The 22091-nt window shown below is 43.5% G+C and overlaps 3 protein-coding genes across 7 annotated transcripts in view; 1 reads left to right on the top strand and 2 right to left on the bottom strand.

Moving 5' to 3' along the window:
• Positions 1–22091, bottom strand: part of LOC126568810 (exportin-2) — a 487296-nt gene that overhangs the window by 99598 nt on the left and 365607 nt on the right. The window lies entirely within an intron of this gene.
• Positions 1–22091, top strand: part of LOC126568794 (chromatin-remodeling complex ATPase chain Iswi-like) — a 157806-nt gene that overhangs the window by 62036 nt on the left and 73679 nt on the right. The gene's annotated exons all lie outside the window — the stretch shown is intronic.
• LOC126556100 (glycine receptor subunit alpha-1) overlaps positions 1–22091 on the bottom strand; it is a 49307-nt gene that overhangs the window by 7553 nt on the left and 19663 nt on the right. Inside the window, exon 3 of one of the 2 annotated variants that reach the window (XM_050211302.1) lies at positions 2445–2544. In XM_050211302.1, coding sequence (XP_050067259.1) covers positions 2445–2544 — 100 coding nt within the window. The remainder of the gene's footprint in view (positions 1–2444; positions 2545–22091) is intronic. The other variant, XM_050211303.1, reaches the window with a different exon arrangement.

Genomic DNA, 22091 nt, shown 5'->3' with positions numbered 1-22091 from the left:
TCATGTATTTTGCATGTAATTTGAATGTGGACTTCTGAAAATCAATTCAGTCCTGTAAACGGTTAGTATAATAAGCGCAACATAGCGAAATGTAGATTGAAATTTCTTATTAAACTGCTTACTTTAATAATATATCAAGCTTAAGAATGATCACTCACACTAAATGATCGCTCAAATTTTCATGTAAAGCTTACTAATATCACGTAGTTGGATAGTCAGTCCTCAACTACGGGTGAACGGTTCGGATGGGATTTGATCCCGTGTTCTGACGTGTGGAAACCGGTGCTGTTGACGCCTTACCACGAGACTGCCTAACTAAACTAAAACTAAAAATCGTCCTCCTGGATTTCGAATTACTATTAGAGTTCTCGTCTTCTTCAGGGCTTAATGAAGAACTACCAGGTCACGCCGGATATCTACTGGTTTACTAGACATTGGTTGGAATACTTAGAATGAGAATGCGCCTTCCTGCTATATGAAAACTGCATTATTAGAAACACATTTTCAGAATGCAGTAGACAGTAAATGTGAAGAACTTTCCTGGCTGCTGAAGCTGAAATATACACAGTGTATTCAACAAAACTCGAACGTTTTTTTAATAAGAAAGCAATCATTTGATCACCCTGTCACCCTAAGGATGCTCCTAATTAGTTACATCGTGTGCACGATAAATTTGACACTTGGCCATTTCGTTAATAGTTCGTGATTGAGTTGTCGCATCAAAACAAACGATACGTCATTCGAAAGCCTCAAGTGTTTGGAAACAGTGAAAAAAATGTCTAATGAACTTGATCCGCCGGAATCCGCCCGAACTATGGAAGCGAATTCCGTGTATTACAAAGTCCCGCGCCGGGCACACGGTGAAGAATATTCGCAAGCAGGTTGAAAACCTGCAACGGAGATTTTCAGGCTGTTGTACAACGGGAGGATCATACCAGCCGGTCGGATTGCTTACGGAACGACGCGTTCTTCGACATTTCTTAGAGCAAGGTTTGACGCTGAACGCGGACGGCTATGAGAAGCTGCTGGGCACGGTCGTCAAGTCCTGGATAACCAAACTAACCAATGTGGTAGGCGGTATGTGTGGCAACAAGATTCGGCAACCTTGGATGCAAGACTTTAGCAAGCCTAAAGCCATTGAAAAGGGCAAGTCCAGAAAAGTTTCAATGTTCCAGGTGTTCTTCTTCTTCTTCTTGGCCTGCTCAGGGTTGAGCACGTCGCGAAGACATGGCCAGGTCGCCAATTAGTTTCCAGGAAAACTCGGTTTAGGGCTGCAGTCCTCCATCCACGGCTGTATCCGATCTCCGACGGGTTAGACTTCACTTGATCCAGCCAACGAGCTTGCTGTGCTTCTCTACGTCTCGTGCCGACGTGCTTGTCGCTGACGAGCACAGCACTATTGGGGCATGAGTCCGGCATCCTCATCACACGCATTTAGCTAGCTTGTGGTTCATTCTTCTTTGCCACACGCCCTGCTCGTAGACACCGCCAAAGATAGTCCTTAGCACCCGCTGTTCAGAAATGGCAAGTGGTAGAGAACTACCAGAAGTATCAGCATGCGGTATATTATGTGTTGCTGGAGTCTTCTGGATCGCCGGAGTTTGTGGAGTCCTTAGTAGATCGTATGATACGATCGTATCAAGGTAACATAATTCCTTTACCACCTCAAGATCGTCGCCGTCAATTGATAATCTGCTTCCGAGTCGGGCTCCATTACGGTTAGAGCCTCCGGCAGGCAAGAATTATGTCTTCATTGCATTGATCATCAATCCGAATCCGTTGGCATCTCGTTTCAGTCGGGTCTCATACTCATACGCCTCTCATACTGTCAATGTCATCCGCAAAGCTAAGCAATTGGGCAGATCTAGTGAAAATTGTGTCCCGAATATCGAATCCCGCGCTTGGCATGACACCCTCCGTCGAACAAAACCTTTCATTGCACTTCGACCTCAGTTTTCCAGATCCAGTGTTCAAATCCCATTCGCATCGTAAGGACTGACTATTCAACTACGTGTTATAAGCAAGTCTAGTAAGCGATTAGATTTTATTGTCGGCGTGTCTTAGTAGGTCTTTAAGTCAAGCATCAGGGCCATGTTTCTCAAATGAAAGAATTAAAAGAATTTAGGCAGTGGATATTTGTGCTGGCTTTCATTCAGAAGTTTGAAATGATTGGCCATTAGACCTAAAAGCCATTAATGTAAATATTCAAATATATTTGCACAATACGATAATTCATGAACGAGGGTGGAACTTAAACGACAAATTAATCTATTTTATCATGTTTATGCAGATGGCAGCTTTGAGTTCGTATATAAATGTAAATAAGTGGGATAAAAGTGAACGTGAATGAGGTAAAAAGGAGTCAAAATGTGTTGCTGTCTGTATATAAAAGTGTGAGTGTACTATATATGTTTGGTTATTGTTTGCTTAGCTGCTTTCGATACCTAAAATCCATATCCTCGACATTTATGGAATTGATATCTACCACGAATATACTGAACTCTACCACAACCGGGCTGCCTTTTTGCGACGGTGGCCGAACCTCTGAAATGATAAACGAGAGAAGGAGAGAACGGAATTACTACACAAGTATGGATGTTTAAAGTTTCACACAAATTCGAGGACTAATTTAAATATTCTCCATGCACCGTTTGTTGGCTTAGGCAGGTGTGTTAACATTTTTTGATCCAAAAATAGAATGTTCGGCGCGTACACACAGCGCCATGCCCCGGAACTGGGCATTTTAATGCGTGTGTTTTATTTCCGGATCGAAACACAACGCACCAACCAACCAACGGAGTGCGAGTGCTCGGTGGATGTTATTTACCGATTCAAGCATACGAAAGCACCATCGTAAGGCTCGCTTTCAAGGGCAGAAAGCTGCAGTGACCTTGGTAACTTATTACGAATAGTGGCTCGGGTGCAACCATAAATAAGTAGGCACGTTGCAATTGCAAGTTGCACTTCCGAAATACGTAAAACATTTCCGCGTTCTTTGCACAGCGCTGCTTCGTGTGCAGGGGAAGTGAGGGAATGAAATGCTCCAGGTGTGAAGTGCATTTTAATGAACCTAATTAGTTGTGAACAGCTATGCTAATGGTGAAGTTGCTAAAATTCGTTTCGATTGTATACGGAAAAGAATAACAGAAAATAAACACTATTCAAGTGTGTTTTGCATAGAAAGAACAGTATTCTCATGATGAATACTGTACGTAGCGAGAACTTTAGAGTCAAAATCTTGCAGATTCATATTTTATGCGGATTTTTGGTTTTATAATGAACCAATTAATTATGTTTGCTGTCAAATAGATGAACGATTGAGGCTGCACCACATCAAAAATTTGGTGTATTTACGTTGCTCATACTGAAGTTTTCGTTCAGCTTAAGTGTTAGTAATATTCCAAATTTATTGATTAGAATTGACCACGATAGCCAAGTTAACAATAGAACGAAATATGGTGTGGAGACAATTTTATATTTTTTCTATGGTACTAGAGTACAGATCTAACTGGAATGTTTAGTTCAATCAGAGACCAAAAAGCGTTAAAATCAGTGAGTATCAGTAACAGTATCAACTTTCACTAAAATTCTGAGTTTTCACAATAACACTACGTATTTGTCCCTCATACAGTAAAAAAAATAGTAATAATTTAATTGAATATACATTTTTCTCCAGTGCCAAAATGGTTGAACGAATATGTGACAATCAACTGAAATCGTATTTTGGTTTCATTTCTTTAAAAGAAAAATGATTACTCGGACCTGATGATGATGAAATGATTCTCGGTAGAAATTATTGATTGTGGTCAGCAATTTTATGCCATTTTTACTGATATTCAAGCAGCGTTTAACAGAGTTTATAATTCTCTGCTTTTAGCTAAACTAGGCAAACTTGGTTTTTCCGTCTACGAGGGCTGACAATAAAGTAAGGTCTCCAATTTTTTTTTCATAGAAAATGACATTTATTTACAAAAAGCGATACACCGTTGGAAAGGCCAAGGTCTTGGCTACTTTTCTACATAATCGCCATTTTTTCCAACACCTTGCGCATCCGCACGATGAACTTGTCTATGCCGGCAGAATACCACTCTCCGTCCGCCTCGCGCAGCCAGGTGTTGACCTCTTTCTGAACCTCCGCGTCACTTTCAAACTTCTCCCCTCCGAGATGTTTTTTCAGGGCGTGGAACATGTGGTAGTCACTTGGGGCCACGTCGGGACTATAGGGAGGGTGATCGATGATGTCCCAGCCAAATTTCTTGAGCAGGTCAAGGGTAACGCCCCAAGGGTCGGCCACTTCTCTCCTCGTCGTGAACATTAGTGCGCCCGGAATTGAACTCGCGGCTCCACTTACGCACGTTTTTTATGTCCATACACTTTTCCCCGTCAACTTCAACTAGTTGACAATGGATTTCAATAGATGTCACCTTTTTCGCACTCAAAAAACGTTTTACAGAACGCAATTCGCACTTGGACGCTGACGCGAGGGGTACCTCCATCGTTGACGGCTGCTCAGCCAAGACTGAGCGGTCGGGGAAGCCTCACCCAGCAGCAAAGTGGTAGTGGGGGAACCAAGGAACACGGCGGTGTTGCCAGATTTCGCCTAGCGCGTGATCCGGCGAAGTTGCAGCGTTGGAGACCTTAATTTATTGTCAGCCCTCGTACTTGGTTGAATGGCTAATGTTGCATTTGTGTAATCGTTCGTGGCGAGTAAAGATTGGTGTGTCGCGATTTGTTGTCCTCATGTTGTCCCTCAAAGACACCAGATTTAGTTTCTTGTTACGTATCGATAAATGCTCTCTAATGTCTGTTACTCGTTCTGTAAACGTCCTGTCTTTTGATTAGTCGGTGGATTCCAGCAGACTTAACCGTGTGACGACTATCTGCGATCTTGGGCTGGTTCTTGATGAGCAGCTGGCTTTCAAAGATCATATACACTTTATAATATCGAAGTCAAATAGGACCAGGGGTATGATTCGAGGCTTGAATCAGGACATTAGAGACCCTTTTGTGTCTAAAAGTTTTGCTCTGCAGTCTCCTTTATTTCTGTTTGAAATACGCCATTACGATCATTCGGAATCCTACTGGTAGAACGCATAATGCGAAAAGTGAACAAGTTCAGCGTTAATTCACCAGGTCAGACCATTTGTTGGGCGTACAAGCTCGTCGCTTCCATCCTACGAAGTTCGATGCCGGATGTTGAGTTTAGTGTCACTGGAAGATAGGTGATGTGCGGCCTTGAGCCGTTGACAGTCCAGAATCCTACGTCTTCGTACTATTCATTCCATTCCTTCTCGATATGCTCGTTACGGTCCTTCGGAGCCTTTTCTACAGGCTGCTGCATGTAGGCTAAAATCAATTCCAGTCCGTAAAGTTGTTTTGAATTTGACTTTCAAATATTAACCTTGGTGTAGAGAGCAAAAAAAAGTAGCTTTTAACATAAAAAAATCAATTGCACACACAAAATTGCACAGGGCTCAATTAATTTAAAGAAAAATTTACCAATTCTAAATAACACATAAATGTTATCCTTGACTCTTCTCCCGCATAGCTTTAAAGCATTCATTGCCAAGCAAATCATACTTTCAAATTAAAGTTATGAAAATCCCTCCCTCCCCCAGTGCAAAACATATCCTCTTCCGCCAAATCTCGCAGAAGTAATCACTGCAAATGGTTTAGTTGTCAAGTTGCCAAATTGTCTGTTGAAAACGGACAACAAGAGCGATAAGGATAAGCGATGCCCAGTTTTCCTCCCCCAACCAGTTAGGGCGGTTGTGGAAGAACGATTATTGTTTACCGTTTCATTTCTTAATTAAATACAACCAAGCTTCAGCAGGTGGAATTCCGTTCTGTCGGAAAAGTTTATGTGAGCAATTCCGTTCGACACAAAGGAGGAAAAAAATGTACAGAAACACGAAAGGAAAAATGCAGAATATTCTAGTTGTTCGTATCGCAAAGCGATTAGAGGCTAAAAGCCGCTGTAAATAAATGAGAATCAAAAAACTGATGAGCAATCGGTTTGCTCAAATATTAATCAATCAAACTTCACAACCAATTTAAAATTACCAAATTGATTGGCGTGGTAAATACTTAGCTTATCAATCGTTTAACAATTGAAAAACAAAAGCAAGCGATTTTGCTTGTGGAAGGCATTCCATGGATTCTGCTTCATATTTAACAGACGGTTTAGGCCAGTTTAACCAATCAACTGTTTGATGTTTAGCGGATTAATTTGATTAGCATAACAAAGCTTCCACTGAGCATGTTATTGGTTGTTTGACTGTCTGTTTAATTCAGAATTAATTATAATAATTGTAAATATATGTACATAAGGAAAAGATTATAAAAAGAGCGATAATCAAACATTAGTCATTTCATGTCATCCAAAGTAAACTTAAAGCCTTTGTTCATAGGGCTTTTTCAACAATTACAGGTATTCTTTATTCAAAACTAAGTTGTTTACCAGTCTCGCTCCCCCAGGTACTCCCGCACGGGTTTATCCTATGGGAGTTTGTTCCCACGCTGCGTGGTTTTTCATCAAAGAACTAATGTATAACTAATTAAAAAACCAAGTATAACTATTTGGCAACCCAGTGGATGGACCAATTTTTATTATGTGATTTTCAGGAGGTAACACACGCACAAGAACTCTACTTGTTTATCGCGAGATGCGATGCACCAGTTAGGGAAGCCAGCAGACGATGAAACAGAATCGCGAGGAAAGAAACCAGCAGAAGAGTGAGAAGAGAAGAGAACCGCCGACTTCTGTAGTATCCCCCCGGGTAGCTTTGGGGGTTGATAGGTTGGCCATATGCGGGCGCTCGACAGCACTACTCGAAAACGTGGACTGCTCGACTGTCGGATTTGAATCAGCAGTTGCGATGTCAGATCCGAACAGTGGTAAGGCCGTAGTGCGGTCGCCACAACTACGACACCGCTAGTTTTCTTTCGATGCATACCCCGCTTCTGATATCTTTGTCCTTCATTGACGCCTGCACGCTGTGCGTCCCGAAGTGATGTCCTCAAAAAGCAAGGCTTCTTTCGCTGGGGTAAGCGACCGTCTCCTCTCGGTGTTAGCTTGAGAAAATTCGCGGACTCTGTGCGTTTCTCCAACTTATCGATTTTTCCTCCTCTCTCGAGCATTGGCCCTATGATTCCTCCTGGAGCTCTCCATACCCTCTGCATGTAGATTTGGCGCTTTTGCCGAAGTCGTAACGTTTCGGGGGAAGGTGTTCGCCCACGGCTACGTCTGGGAATGGGAGGTGGAGCTGTTCGCAGAATATCATCTTCCCTGGCCGTCGATGCTGCTGCGACATCAGCTGCTAGCCTTTGCCGTGCACGCTCCTCCGCCCTGGCCCGTCCACGTCTGCTGCGAGCTGACCGTTGTCATGCTGTTCGTGCCACGTTGACCCGTCTTGTGATGTCTAGCAAGACCTCCTCTTCGATCTCCTTGGCAGCATTCGTCTCTTAAGGCAGCATTCGTCCTCCCGCTTACTATCGCTTCCTCGTCCCACCACACCTGCTGAAGCACCGTGGTGATCGACTTTTCCGCGCGTTGTATGCGATCCCACCACTCTGGACTCTCAAGCAATTGCATTGGTAAATTGTCTGAATGGACTGGATCGCTCGTCCCCCAGCCTAACAATTCTCGTCGGATGTCGTCGAACACTGGACACTCAAACATGACATGGACCACTGACTCGACTAAGCCTATGCACCGTGGATAATCAGGGGACGTAGTGAAGCCGCACACGTGCAGATACTCACGGAAAAATCCATGTCCCGTGAGTATTTGGGAGAGGTAGAAATCCACCTCTCCATGCTTCCGCACCATCCACTGATGCAGGTCGGGAATCATCCTGTGAGCCCATGCCACGTACCGACTGGCCGTTGGTGTTACCGCTGACCGATCCCACGAGCTCTGCCATTCCTGGATCATGACCATTCGTTCCGACATCCGGCTCTCCTTCCTGCTGATTCCTATTTGTGCTTAAAGTTTCCTGAGGCACCTTGCGTCCTCTGCCACTATTAAGCAATACCTTTGTATCTGCGCCAGCTTCCTTTGGCACCACTGCAGTTCTGTTGCTTCAGTCCATATGGATGACCGAGGTAACCACTGAAACTACACAGAGGGCCTTTTCCACGGTCGCCTTCACGTGTGGTTTCCACGAAAGATGTTCGTGAATACGTTCTCCCAGGTAGCGTATGGACCGTTTGGTGAGGCACTCCACCTCTCTGACACGTATGTCCCGGATGTCCCGGATCGCTTTTCATAATTGTATACATTCGGTGCGTCCTATTGCACGTTAATTTACGAGCCAATATAGAACTAAATGACTGCTACAAAGAGGCCACTCACGTCCCTTTGAATTCGTAGTAGATTATACAAATTATACGAACTTTATGAAAAGTAATAGCATATTCTTCTGATTATGCGCTAGTGCAGACTGTGGGCAAAATAAAAACTAAAACAAATAATTGAACATTGTTTAAACACTCTTTAAAGCGAAATGTAAATTTAAATGTGACTTAAAACATGTAACCTTTGTCAGCGCCATCTAGCAGATTGAGATAAGTAGCACCAAGGTTACTAAAGAAGTTGGATCCTCAATTGACAAAGTCTGGTAACTAAGGCATTATTTATTTATTTCAAGTATGACGGCGCCGTATTGTCTAACAAGACACTGTCTAAAACTAGATTTACGGGGCATTTCTTCCTTGTTTTTTGCCTAGAACAAATAAGGCGCTACTAAGGAAAATTTATATTGAATAAAATCCTTAGTAGAGGTGAATAAGACGATTTTGTCAGTAGGATAATTTGTAATTTTATGATATGATTGTATCCTCATGTGGAATAGTAATATCGGTTTACCTTAAACCACTTTAAAATTCAGAAAAAATGTCTATTTCCTCAACAAACGATAATCACACATTTTTTATAATTTTCTTTCTTGCAATCTATTTAAAAAAGGTTCACCAATGTAATATTTACTTAAACTAAGTTTATTACAATAAATTCATAAACTTATATTCTATTATAAATGTTGCATAAATGCCTCCTTGCGGCACTGGTCTTCAAACGACAGGAACCAGGGTTCAAAAACCATCCGGACCTCCCCTAATAGTGAGGATTGACTATCCAAATACGTGGTAAGTCTAGTAAGCCATTCGATGGACGCCATGACCTAAAGAGGTCGTTAAGCCAAGAGGAAGAAGAATGCCTCCTTATTGATTGAAACGTTATCATCGAAAAGTTGAGAATTCTCAGTTGCATGTTGCCTTCTCTGCAGCTGACAAAAAGTTGTTCCAGTTCTATTCACAATTTGTCGCCGTTTTTCGCTGATTTATTTTTCAGCTAATACCTTGAGCAGTCTCTTAAACAAAAACAATCAAAAGTTTATTACAAATTAGTGTCGATAAATAATCAGATTTCAAGTTAAATCCATATCAAATGCCACTTTTCTATTTTTCATTTATTAAATACCAGGAAAAAAAACGCATAGAGTAAGTCTAGAACCGCATCGTGTAACACACCAAAAAACGCAAAAGAATTTCCACTACGGACGAAAGATTGACGTGAGTTAATATATCACCACGCGGATGCAGCTATTGTTTCTTTTCTCGGCAAAAGAAAATTCGCACATCGAATAAAAGGAAAAAAAAAGAGTACAGTGCCCCATATCACGCAATGTGTATTTTCCCCTGGGGGGAGGGTTTTTTCAAGACGCATGGGAAACCCACACCTACGGTTTTGTGATTAATAAATGATGCAATGCAGGCGAATGGATTATTGTAGCGTTCGGTAGTTGTTGGATCACCTCCTTCCGATGCTATTTACGATGGGTGAGTTGGACGTTGGGGGGTGTGTGTGTGTGTTTGTGTGCTTTGCCTGCAGCATTGACACCAAAGGTTGGGTCATTTGCCCCGGGCTGGTGTGAAAGCGCTCTCGAGTTATGGTTAAGGAATGAATATGAAAATGTGTTGTGTTAGCAGTTTGGTAGAAGGATTATTAGACGTCTTGGCAGTGAAGTGGCTGCTAATCGTCGCTGGGATCATTTGTTTCCAATTTGGATTTATTCGTAGTCACTACAGTTGTAATGATAATTTGTACAATCACAAGAGTAGTTTATAGACCCAGAATTTGTTCAAGAGAGACCATAAGTGTGGAGTGATATCATTAGAACAAATACTAAAAAATGCGATATTACAGAGGATTATTGGAGATTTTTTTGAAATTCAACAACCTATCACACTGCACCTAGGTGGTCGTAGTTTACGGATATTATTGATGGTTAAGGTGGTAAGGTGTAAGGTATTCGTGTAACATATGAGTAAGATCGAATCCTTTTTTTTTTTTTTTATTCATAAGGGACGGCCAGGCCGTATTGCTTACAATAAACTTAAAATTAGTATACTCCTTTCCTCTTTGCTGGGAGACATTTCCTTCTCCGAGCTGTGAAAGGGCACCATATCCCGGGTGTGCTCGGTTGTTCCGTTGCGTAAGTTCCGTCATCCAAAGCCAAAGTCGTGTTCCTAGCGAGGGTCTTATCGTGTGAGGGTAACTTATCCCGGGGTATGTCAGGCGTTTCCATGCTCGTGGTCCAGGTGGTAGCGGGGGTCTTGATCGTTTTCCATTTCGAAGGTTCCTTCATTATGTCCGATTGTTGTGATGAAGTCTCGTTACTGTCCTTCTTCATCCCGTTGCTGGTTTGTCCTGCTGGCTGTTTGTACTCATTCATACATTCATTCATTCATCCATTCATTCATCATCTTTCATACAAGCGAGGTACAACATGTATAAGACAGACAAACAGTGGGAGTAAAGGGGGGAAGGGATCATACTAATAATCCGTTAGCACGGCAGAAGAGAAAGATTACTCTCAGGTAGACCTCGTCGCAGTCTCCCAGCAGGTCCCGAATTGGAGTATCCGGCAACTTTCCAATGCCCCGGACTGCGTCTAACAAGGCGGGTCGAGCAGCCTCGTATTCCACACAAGACCATAGAAGATGATCTATGTCATGGTATCCGAGGCCGCAGCCACATACTTTGGAGTCGACCTGTCCTATACGCTGGAGATGCGCGCCCAAAGCGAAATGGTTAGACCTAAGCCTAGACATCATTCGAATGAACGCACGATCACCTGAGATGCCGTGGAACCAAGGCTTCAAGGACACTTGGGGAGTGATCGAATAAAGAAACCTCCCGAGCTCATCGGTGTCCCACAAACTCTGCCACCGAGCCATGCAGAGAGACTGTGGGGCACGCATGTACTCGTGAGGTAAGATAAGCCTGTCGAAAAAGGACCCTTCCGAAGCACCCTTTTTGGCCAATTGGTCTGCCTTTTCATTGCCGAAGATTCCGCAATGTGCAGGCAGCCAAACAAGAGATATCCGGAATGATTTCTCAAACAATGAGCTTAAGACCTTTAATATTTCTTTTACGAAGTAGTCCGGGCTCTTAATAGCCTTCACAGATTTTAATGCTTCGACAGCGCTTAAACTGTCGGAGAATATAAAATATTCGTCTGGAGGACAAGCACTTATTATTAACAAGGCGTAAAAGATTGCGGCGAGCTCCGCTACATATATCGAGCATGGCTGGCGTAGTTGGAAATATGCCTCGGATACAATGTTATATACGCCAAAACCGATGCCCTGCTCTGATGAGGATCCGTCAGTATAAAAATGGTTGCTGTTACAATGGCCATACTTTTCCACAAAAATGCTGGGAATTGCTGTCCTGCGAAGTCTATCGGGGATAGACTTGGTTTGCTCTCTCAACGAGGTGTCTACTCTAAACCGGGAACTGCAGGACCCTGGTAAGCTGGCACGATTTGAATTAGCTTGAGTGCTAGGGTGTACCTGTAAGGAAGTAAAATCATGAAAGGTTTTCATGATTTTACATTTAGAACCTATCTCATGCAGTGTTCGAAAGTTCTCGATTATCAATGGGTTTGATACTGTAGAGCGTACGAGAAGGCGAAGCGATAGTAGCTCAAAACGGAGCGGAAGCGGCATCACTCCACACATCACTTCGAGCGACATCGTGTGGGTTGATTTCATACAACCCAATGCGATTCTAAGACAACGGTACTGGATACGTTCAAGACGGATCAAATGCGACTTGGATGCCCAATGGAAGCATATGCATCCATATTCCAAGACGGACAGTATCGTTGTCTTATATAGCTTGAGGATATCTGATGGGTGTGCACCCCACCAGAATCCTGTAATTGTTCTGAGAAAATTGATTCTTCTAGTGCATTTTTTGACGAGATAGTCAATATGTGCCCTCCACACATTCTTGCTATCGAACCAAACGCCTAGGTATCGAAAAGATCTGGCAATGGATATCTTTTTGTTATACATATGTATATCAAAATGGGGGTTTATCAAATTATTGCGTCTATTATTCTCTGTGTCGTAGAAAAACGAGAAAATGAGCATTTCTGTTTTCTCTGGCGAAAACTCGATACCTAGGTTTCTGGCCCACACTTCTAGGTTGTCCAGTGTGGTTTGCAAAGGCCTTTGAAGATCTGCGATGTTGTTGCTGGCGACTGATACAACACCGTCGTCCGCCAATTGCCGTAAGCTGCATCCGGGAGCTAGGCATGTATCTATATCGTTGACATAAAAGTTGTACAGCAAGGGACTCAGGCAGGACCCTTGTGGTAGTCCATAGAAACTGGCTCTTCGAATTTTTAGATGGCCGTTATCGAAATTCATCGCCTTTTCCGAAAGGAGGTTAAAAACGATGTTATTTAATTTCGGGCTTAAGCCCGCAGCTTCTAACTTTTGACACAGCACATGTACTGACACTGAGTCAAAAGCCCCCTTGATGTCAAGAAATAGAGAGGCCATCATTTCCTTTCGGGAATGCGCCAGCTCTATTTCGGATACAAGAAGCGCCAAGCAGTCGTTGGTACCCTTGCCTTTGCGAAATCCAAATTGGGTACTTGACAAAAGGCCGTTGGACTCGAGCCAGTTGTCCAATCTAAAAAGAATCATTTTCTCAAAAAGTTTTCGCAGACACGACAACATCGAAATCGGTCGATACGAGTCAAACTCTGATGCGGGTTTGCCAGGTTTCAACAGGGCGATAACCTTCACCTCCCTCCATTCCAACGGGACGGTATTAAGCTCCAACATGATGTTGAAAAGCCTCAATAGCCGTTTCTTCGCCAGATCTGGAAGGTTATGGAGCAACTTGTTCCTGATACGATCCATTCCTGGCGAGGAATTGTTGTTGGAGTACAGTGCAAGCGAAAACTCGACCATTGTGAAGGGGGAATCCATTGAGGAATCACTACCAGGAGCACTCTGAGTGAAAGGAGGTGCTTGAGCGAAGTCTGGGCAGATTTTCTGAGCAAATGGCTCTAGCCATGCCCCGGAAACTCTTTCGCTCTCGTTGGACGCTCTGCTATTTCGCATCCTTCTCGCCATGCTCTGTAGCGAACTGAGCGAAGTGGAAGGACAGAGGTTATTTACATACCTCCTCCAGTAGCTTCTCTTTTTTGCCTTAAGCAAGTTTTTGCACTTGCGCTCCAGTCCTCTATATTGATCATATAGATCTGTGGAGGCAGTGGCTCTATACTGGGCAAAAGCCTTCCTCTTCGCTGAGAATGCCGCTTGACAATCCGCATCCCACCAAGGAGTAGGGGGTCTTAAGAAATTCCTTGCCTGTGGGGGCGGCCTTGTTTGGGCACCAAGGGCGCACTCATTTATCGCTAAAACGAGATTTTTGTGCTCCTCGTTTGGAGAGAAACTGGGTTCAATACGGCGTAGCCAAGCAGACATTAGATCGCCGTATTTCGTCCAGTCGATGTTCCTCGTCAAGTCACATTCGACGGGAACTGGATCGGCTGAACGAATCCCATTGATAATAGAGATCTTGATTGGCAGATGGTCACTGCCAAGCGGGTCTTGGATAACCTTCCATGTTGAATCCAACCCTAAGGATGACGTACATAGAGATAGGTCTATTGCGCTATTCCGTGCCATAGGTGATGACACCCTAGTTGCTTCACCAGAGTTTAGAATAGTCAACCTAAATGTGTCGCAGAAATCCCTAATGATTGGTGCACGGTTATCATCGTGCAAGCATCCCCAATCTTGCCCATGAGCGTTAAAATCGCCTAGGATAAAAAACGGCTTTGGTAGAACCGTAGCTAGCGTTTCAAGATCCTTTTTGATCTTCTCAGAGTCAATGTTGGCTCCCGGTGGGATATAAATAGAAGCAATAGAAACGTCAAGATTTCCTAGCTTTGCCTGGATCGCGACACATTCGATGCCCTCGGGTGTAGGGAGGGGTACTCTGCTGAAGCTGTGACTACTTCGAATACCAATTAATACTCCCCCACCACGCCTATTACTAGTTGGGTCAAAACGATCTTGACGTATGATGTTATATCCCGGGAAGGTTATTTGTTTTTCTGGTGAGAGCCAAGTTTCGCTTAGGGCAAACACATTGCAATTATGATGCCCTAATAAAATTTTGAGTAGGTCTATTTTTCCAATAAAACTTCTGCAGTTCCATTGTAGTATGGTAGCCATTGGACATATTATTCGTCCATACGGACCATCATACTAAGACAAGGCCATTGTTGCAGCCATTGTTTGACCATTCCTCTTAGGAAAGGGAAAGCCAAAGGGATCATACCCGCAAGTGGTTGCGGGAGGTGGAGGGACTCGATCAGAGATTGGAGAATCTCTGTTAGGTTAGGGATCTGGGAGAAGGATCTGGGTTCACTTGGGAACGCCAGGTTTTTGGGACTCGGTTTTTCACGGGATTGGGAGGGAATACTACGAGAATCACGTGTGGGTTTGTCCCGTGGGGGGAGTGACGTTGTTTCCACGTGACGCCGTGGTGCCTTTTTGGGTAATGATTGTATCTTTTTTAAGGTCTTTTTTGTTGGCAACCTTGGGAAGATCGATCGTTTTACTCCCGTGAGTGGAGCCAGATTGGGCAACGATTAGTTTTCCGCTGCTACTGAGAGCGGGTCGAACGGATTCACGCTTGGGGCCGTCTTCAAAACATCGGCGTACGATCCCCTGGCACTTTTTATTGTGGCCCGCTTGTGCTCTGCCTGTCTTCTACGGTAGACAGGACAGGACTTTACCTCGTGCCATTGCTGATTGCAATGCAGACACTTTTCGGCTGCGGACTTGCACTCTAATGTGGAGTGCGCTCCTTTGCACTTACTGCATTTTGTTGCATTCGTGCAATAAGGAGCGGAATGCCCAATCTGACTGCAGTTAATGCAAGTCGCGATTTTAGTTACAAATGGTCGACGGATTGGTACTCGAAGTCCCTCAAAAAGAAGGGAATTTGGCAGGACTGTACCCTCGAAGGTGATTCGGAGCGAGGATGTCTCGCGATACACCTTCTTTCCGTCAACCAAGCTTGAAGCGTACAATTTTTTTACCTCAAGGACCTTGGCACGAGGAGTTGATTGGTGCAAAAATGCCCCCTCTCCGTATTTTAGGATGTCCTCTAGGGGGTATTCGAAATCATCTACAACACCGATGATTTCCACCAATCCACCGGGTATATATACCCGGTAATCCTCCGTAAAGGACGGGTCGGCCGCTATCATATTGGCCTGTGCCCGGTCTTTTGCAGAGACCCGCAACTTGTTCGGACGCAGCCGAAGAACATCCAGGACCCCTGGATATTTTTTATAGATCGATGCTGTGATCGATCTTACATCCAGGGGCTTATTCCTGGGCATGAAGAAAATATCATGCACCCCTTTATAGGATGCATGATACGCCCTGCTTCTCGGTTTCGGCTCCACTGCGGGAGACGCCGACGAGGCCCCGTGAGACAAAACCGTTCTCTTCTTTGCCGTTAGTCCTGGATCAGAATTTTTGCGCTTCACTGTAATGAAGCACGTTTCTGATCCATCGTTCGGCTCTACCTCCATGGTAGAGCCGGTGCTAACGGATCAACACAGAACAAATGAGAGGGAGAGGGATGACACGATACGTAAGGATAACTTACCGGACGGCACTTAGTGAGAGAAGTAGTACACCGCGCAATTAGCGAGAGTACTTATACGCGGCACCGCTCTCTCACCTACACACACAACACTGCACGGGGACAACTACGCACGGAGAGCACAACTGGACACCAAACACACGGTTCGCTTCGCACTTGTTTCACTCTCTCACTTACGATGCGTGATTTCTGGGTCAACGGCTTTGCTGTTATCGCAATCTCGCCTATTTCGTCGCCTAGGAGCGCTTTAAAAGACGTCTTAATCGCTCGGTGGTTGGAGACGGAATGAGTAAGATCGAATCCTTAGAGTTAAAAATATAGTAATTGATTGAGTGACCTGGACTACACAGCTGATAGTACTCTGCAGACAAAAACTTTGACAAGCAGAAGTCTTCTACGCACGAAAGCATTCGGATGGGATTTGAATCACAGTTCTGCTGTATGAACACCAGCGCCGTTGTTGCCTCACCACCGGGGCAACTGGTATAGAGCCTTAAAAGAATTCCTCAAGCATCGAAAAGATTCTTATGAGAAGCATATCGAAATGCAAATATAACTTGTGATTTGTGGTTTGATTGACTTTATTTTTGATTTGATTCCCTCTTTTTTTCTTTTCTCTGTATTTTCCTGACTGTGTTTTGGCTTGAAAGGGTAAATTATAGGTAGCGGACTTTGGAGCAAATACGCGATAGGCTCAGTCGCGAACGCCTTGCAGGTTTTTTAAACAGCAATTTTACAACGTTTATTAAATCGTTTCAACTATGCATGCAGAGTTAAAAAAAACTTCCTGTCCTTATTCCATTTATTCGCTAAAGAGGTCATTTGCCCTATCCCGTCGTGCTTTTATCCTAGGAACTCACACCGATTACAATCGTGCCCTAAGCCGAAGGAAAAACAATTAAAAGCCTTTTAGCGCCCTCTTACGCCAAGGCGCTAAAGGCGCCTAGCGAAATTTGTTTGAGCCGTTGCTTGCAGTATTCAAGTGAGCCACCTACTATTGTTTCGGTGAAAATTCAATTAGCCGGCCAAGTGAGTAAACAGTATTGTTCGTACCTGTGACAAGATATGGTATACCAAATTTCAATAATAATAGTCAATATTTTTCACTTTTATCATCTTTTTTTTGCTGATCAACAAAATTGAAAGTAATCTTGCAGTTAAAATAAGCTCTCAAAACACAAATAAACAAAATATCAAACAACTATGAATTACATGACAAACTTAAGACAAAAAGACGTCGAATCATGAAGGCAACTCAAAAAACAAATATTTTTTCACAAAAATATCTCTATTGAAAAATAAAATAACTTTTGAGTTAAAAGGATAACCACTATTTGGGACCACCACTGCGTCGAAGACTTTATACTGATTTTAATCGACAGGTGTATTAAGAAACCTAAAAAATTCTGGATTAGAATTAACATCTGGATTGGGATCCCATTTGAAATTGAATCTTAGAATCAGATTCTTATTTTTTTCTTTAATAGTTCAGAGAGAAGCAAAATTATGTGTTTACAGGGTTTTCACTGGTTTTATTGACACATTCAGCGCGTTATAGAATCGTTCGAGCATACTATTGACTCGTTCGGCGCGCTATTGACGTCTTCGGATGATTGTATTGATTTGATCGGCGGTGCTATTGACAACCCTTGGTGGGCACACTTTTCTCCTGCTGTTCCTGAGATTCAGTAAAGAGTTGCCACTTGTAAAATAACAATTTACCGGCGCTCCAATCGATGACACTTTTGTTTTGACAGTATGTAAACCTCCCGGTTAAAAAATTATATACATTGACAGCAGGAGAAAAATGTGTCAACCAAGGGTTGTCAATAGCACCGCCGATCAAATCAATACAATCATCCGAAGACGTCAATAGCGCGCCGAACGAGTCAATAGTATGAGTCAAACCGGTGAAAACCCTGTATAAGTGGAACAGGTCCCAGAAAAAAGGGTGGCCAAAGGCTAGAATCGGTAGCGAGATCTGCTACCGAAAGGAGCACTTTGGTGCCATGAACCTCATTAGAACACGAAGTTTCACCGATAACACACCGGGAAATGACAGAAGCCCAAGAAAGCTAATCCTAATACTAGCAAGGAGCTAATTTCTAGTCATTATGAAACTGTTTTTGAAACTCAAAAGAGAAGGAATTGGTCCAGGAAGTCCAGGATTTCCATCGCTAGCATAAATTATAAACCCAGTACATGAACATGCACTAATGTCCGTATATAGATGTTGTTAAACTAACAAGTGATGATCCCAAGTCAATGAAGCCAAGACTGAATGGTTAGAATCTAGTCTAGTAGTTTTGCTCCGTAAGGATGGCAGTCTTTCCCAAATACTCCAAAAATCCCTACAATTTTAATCATTTCTGAAAAATTCTTTCATTTTGTAGGACTGTTCAATAAGTAAAAAATAAGGGCAAAATGACAATGGAAGCAAATTGAGCGTTTAAAAACCATATTGAAATAATTTACAGCATAAATTGCTAACTTGCTCCAATTTCCGCTATTTTCCGCTATTTTTTTAAAACACTGTCAACCGCTTCAATGCCATTAGAAATCGAACACCAGCTTTTCTCATACAAATCATCGAGAGAAGCTCCAAACAAAATGCAACACCTGCAAGCATCGTCCCAACTGCCAAAATTGTCCAGCTAATGAGTAAATCATGCACATGAAATGCACGAACTCCAGCATCCTCAGGCACTGCCCATTGGTTACCAACATTGATCATTGCGTCCTTATCACCATTGTTGTACCAGTTCCGTGTCGTCCAATAGTGAAAAAGATCACCCTCTACAAAAGCCGTCCAGTAAAAATCAAGCATTTCATCGAACGGTGAATAGTAAAACAGTACGAAGGTATCTTGAAACGGAGCTAGTCGTTCTTGGACCAGATGGATCCCACCCTTGCCCAAACGACTCCACCCTTCGGCGACATCGCACGGTAAAAGCACATGAAACTTTGTACGCTCGTCACCGGTCGGTTTGTACAGTAAGCTTACCTCACGCGTGAAGTTTACCGAGCTAATCTTATGAACGTACTCATTAACATAAATAGGCATTCCGGACCGGTTCACTTCGTCCACTGTGCGAAAGTTGGGATAGTAAAGGCTTTGCGAGAGTCGAGCAGTTAGTACTGACTGGTAGACGGTTACGAGGATGAGACTCGCGTATATGTAGGCTGTTAGTATGCAATTGCCGGCCGAGTTATCCGTCCCAGCTCTCGGGGGTCCATTGATGAATGTTTGGAAAATTTCAAAGTTTACACTTAGGAACGGGCGACTCTTCAGATACGCGTTGCGATGCAGTAGATAGCTCGTGAGCTCGGAGACAAGCAGTAGGGCAAGCCACACACTCCACCGAAAAGGATCGATCAACAGACGTATGAACGGGACACGATCACTTCGTGGCGTGAGTATACAGTGATAGCTGAACTGTTTCAACGCAATTCGTCGTATCGGATGTGACTGGAACGTGTCGTATATGATGCCAAAGTCCATCGCCTTATTTTCTCGCCATTTCTGAAGATTGTTCGTGTGGATTTGGTAGCGTGCGTTGAGTCTACGACTTATTGTGTCGATAAAGTACCAATAACGGTTGAACGGAAGCAAGCGTTGCGTTTGTTCTCCTCGGGTGAAGTATATGCTAAACTCATAGCCTTGCAGATTACGGTACTGACGGAGGAATAGTTCCTCCAGCGAAGAGAAAGTAGGACGATCAGGCTGGTGTTGGATGGCTGAATGCATGAACGGCTCCAATGAAATGCAGTTGAACATTCCGAACAGATCGTAGAAAAGCACCAGAATGTTAAACGGTCGATTGTTCTCCGCGAAATTAAACACCTCAAAGGCGTTTTGACTCGGGTAAAGTAGCAAAACAACTACGATGAATCTTGCATTACCGAAATAGTATACTATTCTGCTGAAAAAGGACTGAAAAGATTTAATTCCCTGTTTCAACACGAGGGATTCATCTCTTAGTACACGCTCCACCAAACTATTCCGGTAGACAACACTTACGTTGGGTGAGTTGTTGACGAATATGATGAAATACTTCTTGGACGTCATGAACTGCTCCAGCGAATCGTCCTGCATGGACACTTGGTGGGCACAAGATAACTCATCTAACCCATTCAACACGGTACTCAGTATGTCGTTTGCCTGAGGATCTTCGTGGTAGCGCATAAACTTGAGCTGGTAAACATTGTCATTTGTACAGATTGGGCGAAGCAGCTCCAACAGATATCTGGACACTGGTGCATCCGGGTGAAGGTATGACCGACTCCAGTAAGACAAGAAATACTCGTAGCGAAATGCGCTTGTAACATGCCAACAACCGAAACTGATCAGAAGCAGTGACAGCACAGTCCAAGTTTCTCTCACCATCGCAGGTATTCTGACCGCCTGCAATAGTGCATTACAATTTCTTCTGTGAAAGTAGTCCATGGCACAGAATTATTAAGCAGAATACAATTTGTATAATGGAAAATTTAATCTTTAATGCGAAATACTACTATTTTCCTTAATGTATGTTGTGATTGAAGTAGTTACATTTTTCGTTGTTTTTATTTGGGGAACGGTTGTAAATTGTTGGTTGAAGAATGGGGCAAACAGCGCTGTTAATAAAGCTGGTAGTTTAGTTTCAATGCTAGAAAGTTTATGAACATGTGCGAAACATTAGAACATTAAAATTCTTCTTTTTCTTCTTGGCCTGCTCAAGATTGAGTACGTCTCGTCGACATGGCCAGATCTCCAATCAGTTTCCAGGAACCTAAATCTAAATTAATTAATCAATGCAGTCCTCCATCCACGGCTGTATCCGATCTTCGACAGGTTTGACTCCACTTGATCCAGCCAACGAGCTCGCTGTGCTCCTCTGGAGCGCAGCTCTCCTTTGTTCTGTTGTCAGTGTTTGTAGCAATACCGCACTGTTACGGGTATGGTGCGACACTTCTTGAAGGTTAATATAGGATCTCCACACCCTACTTCGAATACCTACCTCCTACCGAATATCCTACCTCCCTAATACATCCACAGCGTACAGAACGGTAACATATCTCTCCAAATATCTGAGCACGGGGAAACCCAACCCCTTGGGAAGATGGGTTGTATGGCTAAATTGAGCGGGAGGGGGGGGGGGGATAACTAGCGTCTGTTCTCCATGTTAGGGGCGGCTGGTCGTCCTTTTGTCCTGGCATCCTACGGAACTTTAATCAGCTAGGATGAGGCCCTCCGACGAGACAGGGGGTTGGGGGAGAGCAAGCCACCCCCAATGCCATTGCTACGAAAGGTATCCAAGAAATTAAAGTTCAATACACATTTTCGAAGCATTCATCTATCACTTGAGCAAGTAAGCATCTTTCACTTAAGATTATTTTTTTAGATATATTGTTAATATATGTATTTTCGACTGGCGTAACAGCTTTACAATCTTTCGTGTCTTCTTTTTGGCTTAACGATCTTCTAGGTTCACGCCAGTCATCTTATGGCTTATTAGACTTCTAGACTAGACCACGTAGTACGGTAGACAGTCTCCCCTACGGCAGAACAGTCCGGGTGGGATTTGAACCGCGGTCCTATCGTGTGAAGCCCGGCGGCGCTGTTGCCTTACCATCGGACTGCCCACTTTGGTCTTTCGTGGCTCACAATCAAACATGTAGCTTACTGTATATAGTAAGAACAATTGTAGGGTGTAGGTAGTCTTGCACTTCAATAAATGTTTATTCATTAAGTAAAGGATTTGGGTGTTTGGCTAGGCTAAGTGACACCCGTGGTTGTTACTAGTGATGGGAAAGCTCCAGAAAAAAAGGAAAGGAACAGAACTGGGTCTTTTTGTAAAAGGAAAGGAACGAACCTGCCAGGTTCATTCCGGAACGCACAACTCTAGTTGCTTTTCTTTAGCCATGATCGTTCCTTTAGCCATGATCGTTCCTTTCGAGAGGTTCGTTCCTTTTGCCAGTTTCTTTCCTTTTGCTTGGATCGTTCCTTTTACCTCGTTCGTTCCTTTCGATTAATGCTTTCCGTTATCCAGTTTCTTTTCTTTAGCTATGAACCTGCCAGGTTCCAAATTTCGAACCCAGCTCCGATCGTTCT

Source organism: Anopheles maculipalpis, chromosome 2RL, assembly GCF_943734695.1.
Source record: "Anopheles maculipalpis chromosome 2RL, idAnoMacuDA_375_x, whole genome shotgun sequence".
Lineage (NCBI taxonomy): Eukaryota > Metazoa > Arthropoda > Insecta > Diptera > Culicidae > Anopheles > Anopheles maculipalpis.
This window is presented reverse-complemented; position numbering and strand designations above follow the sequence as displayed.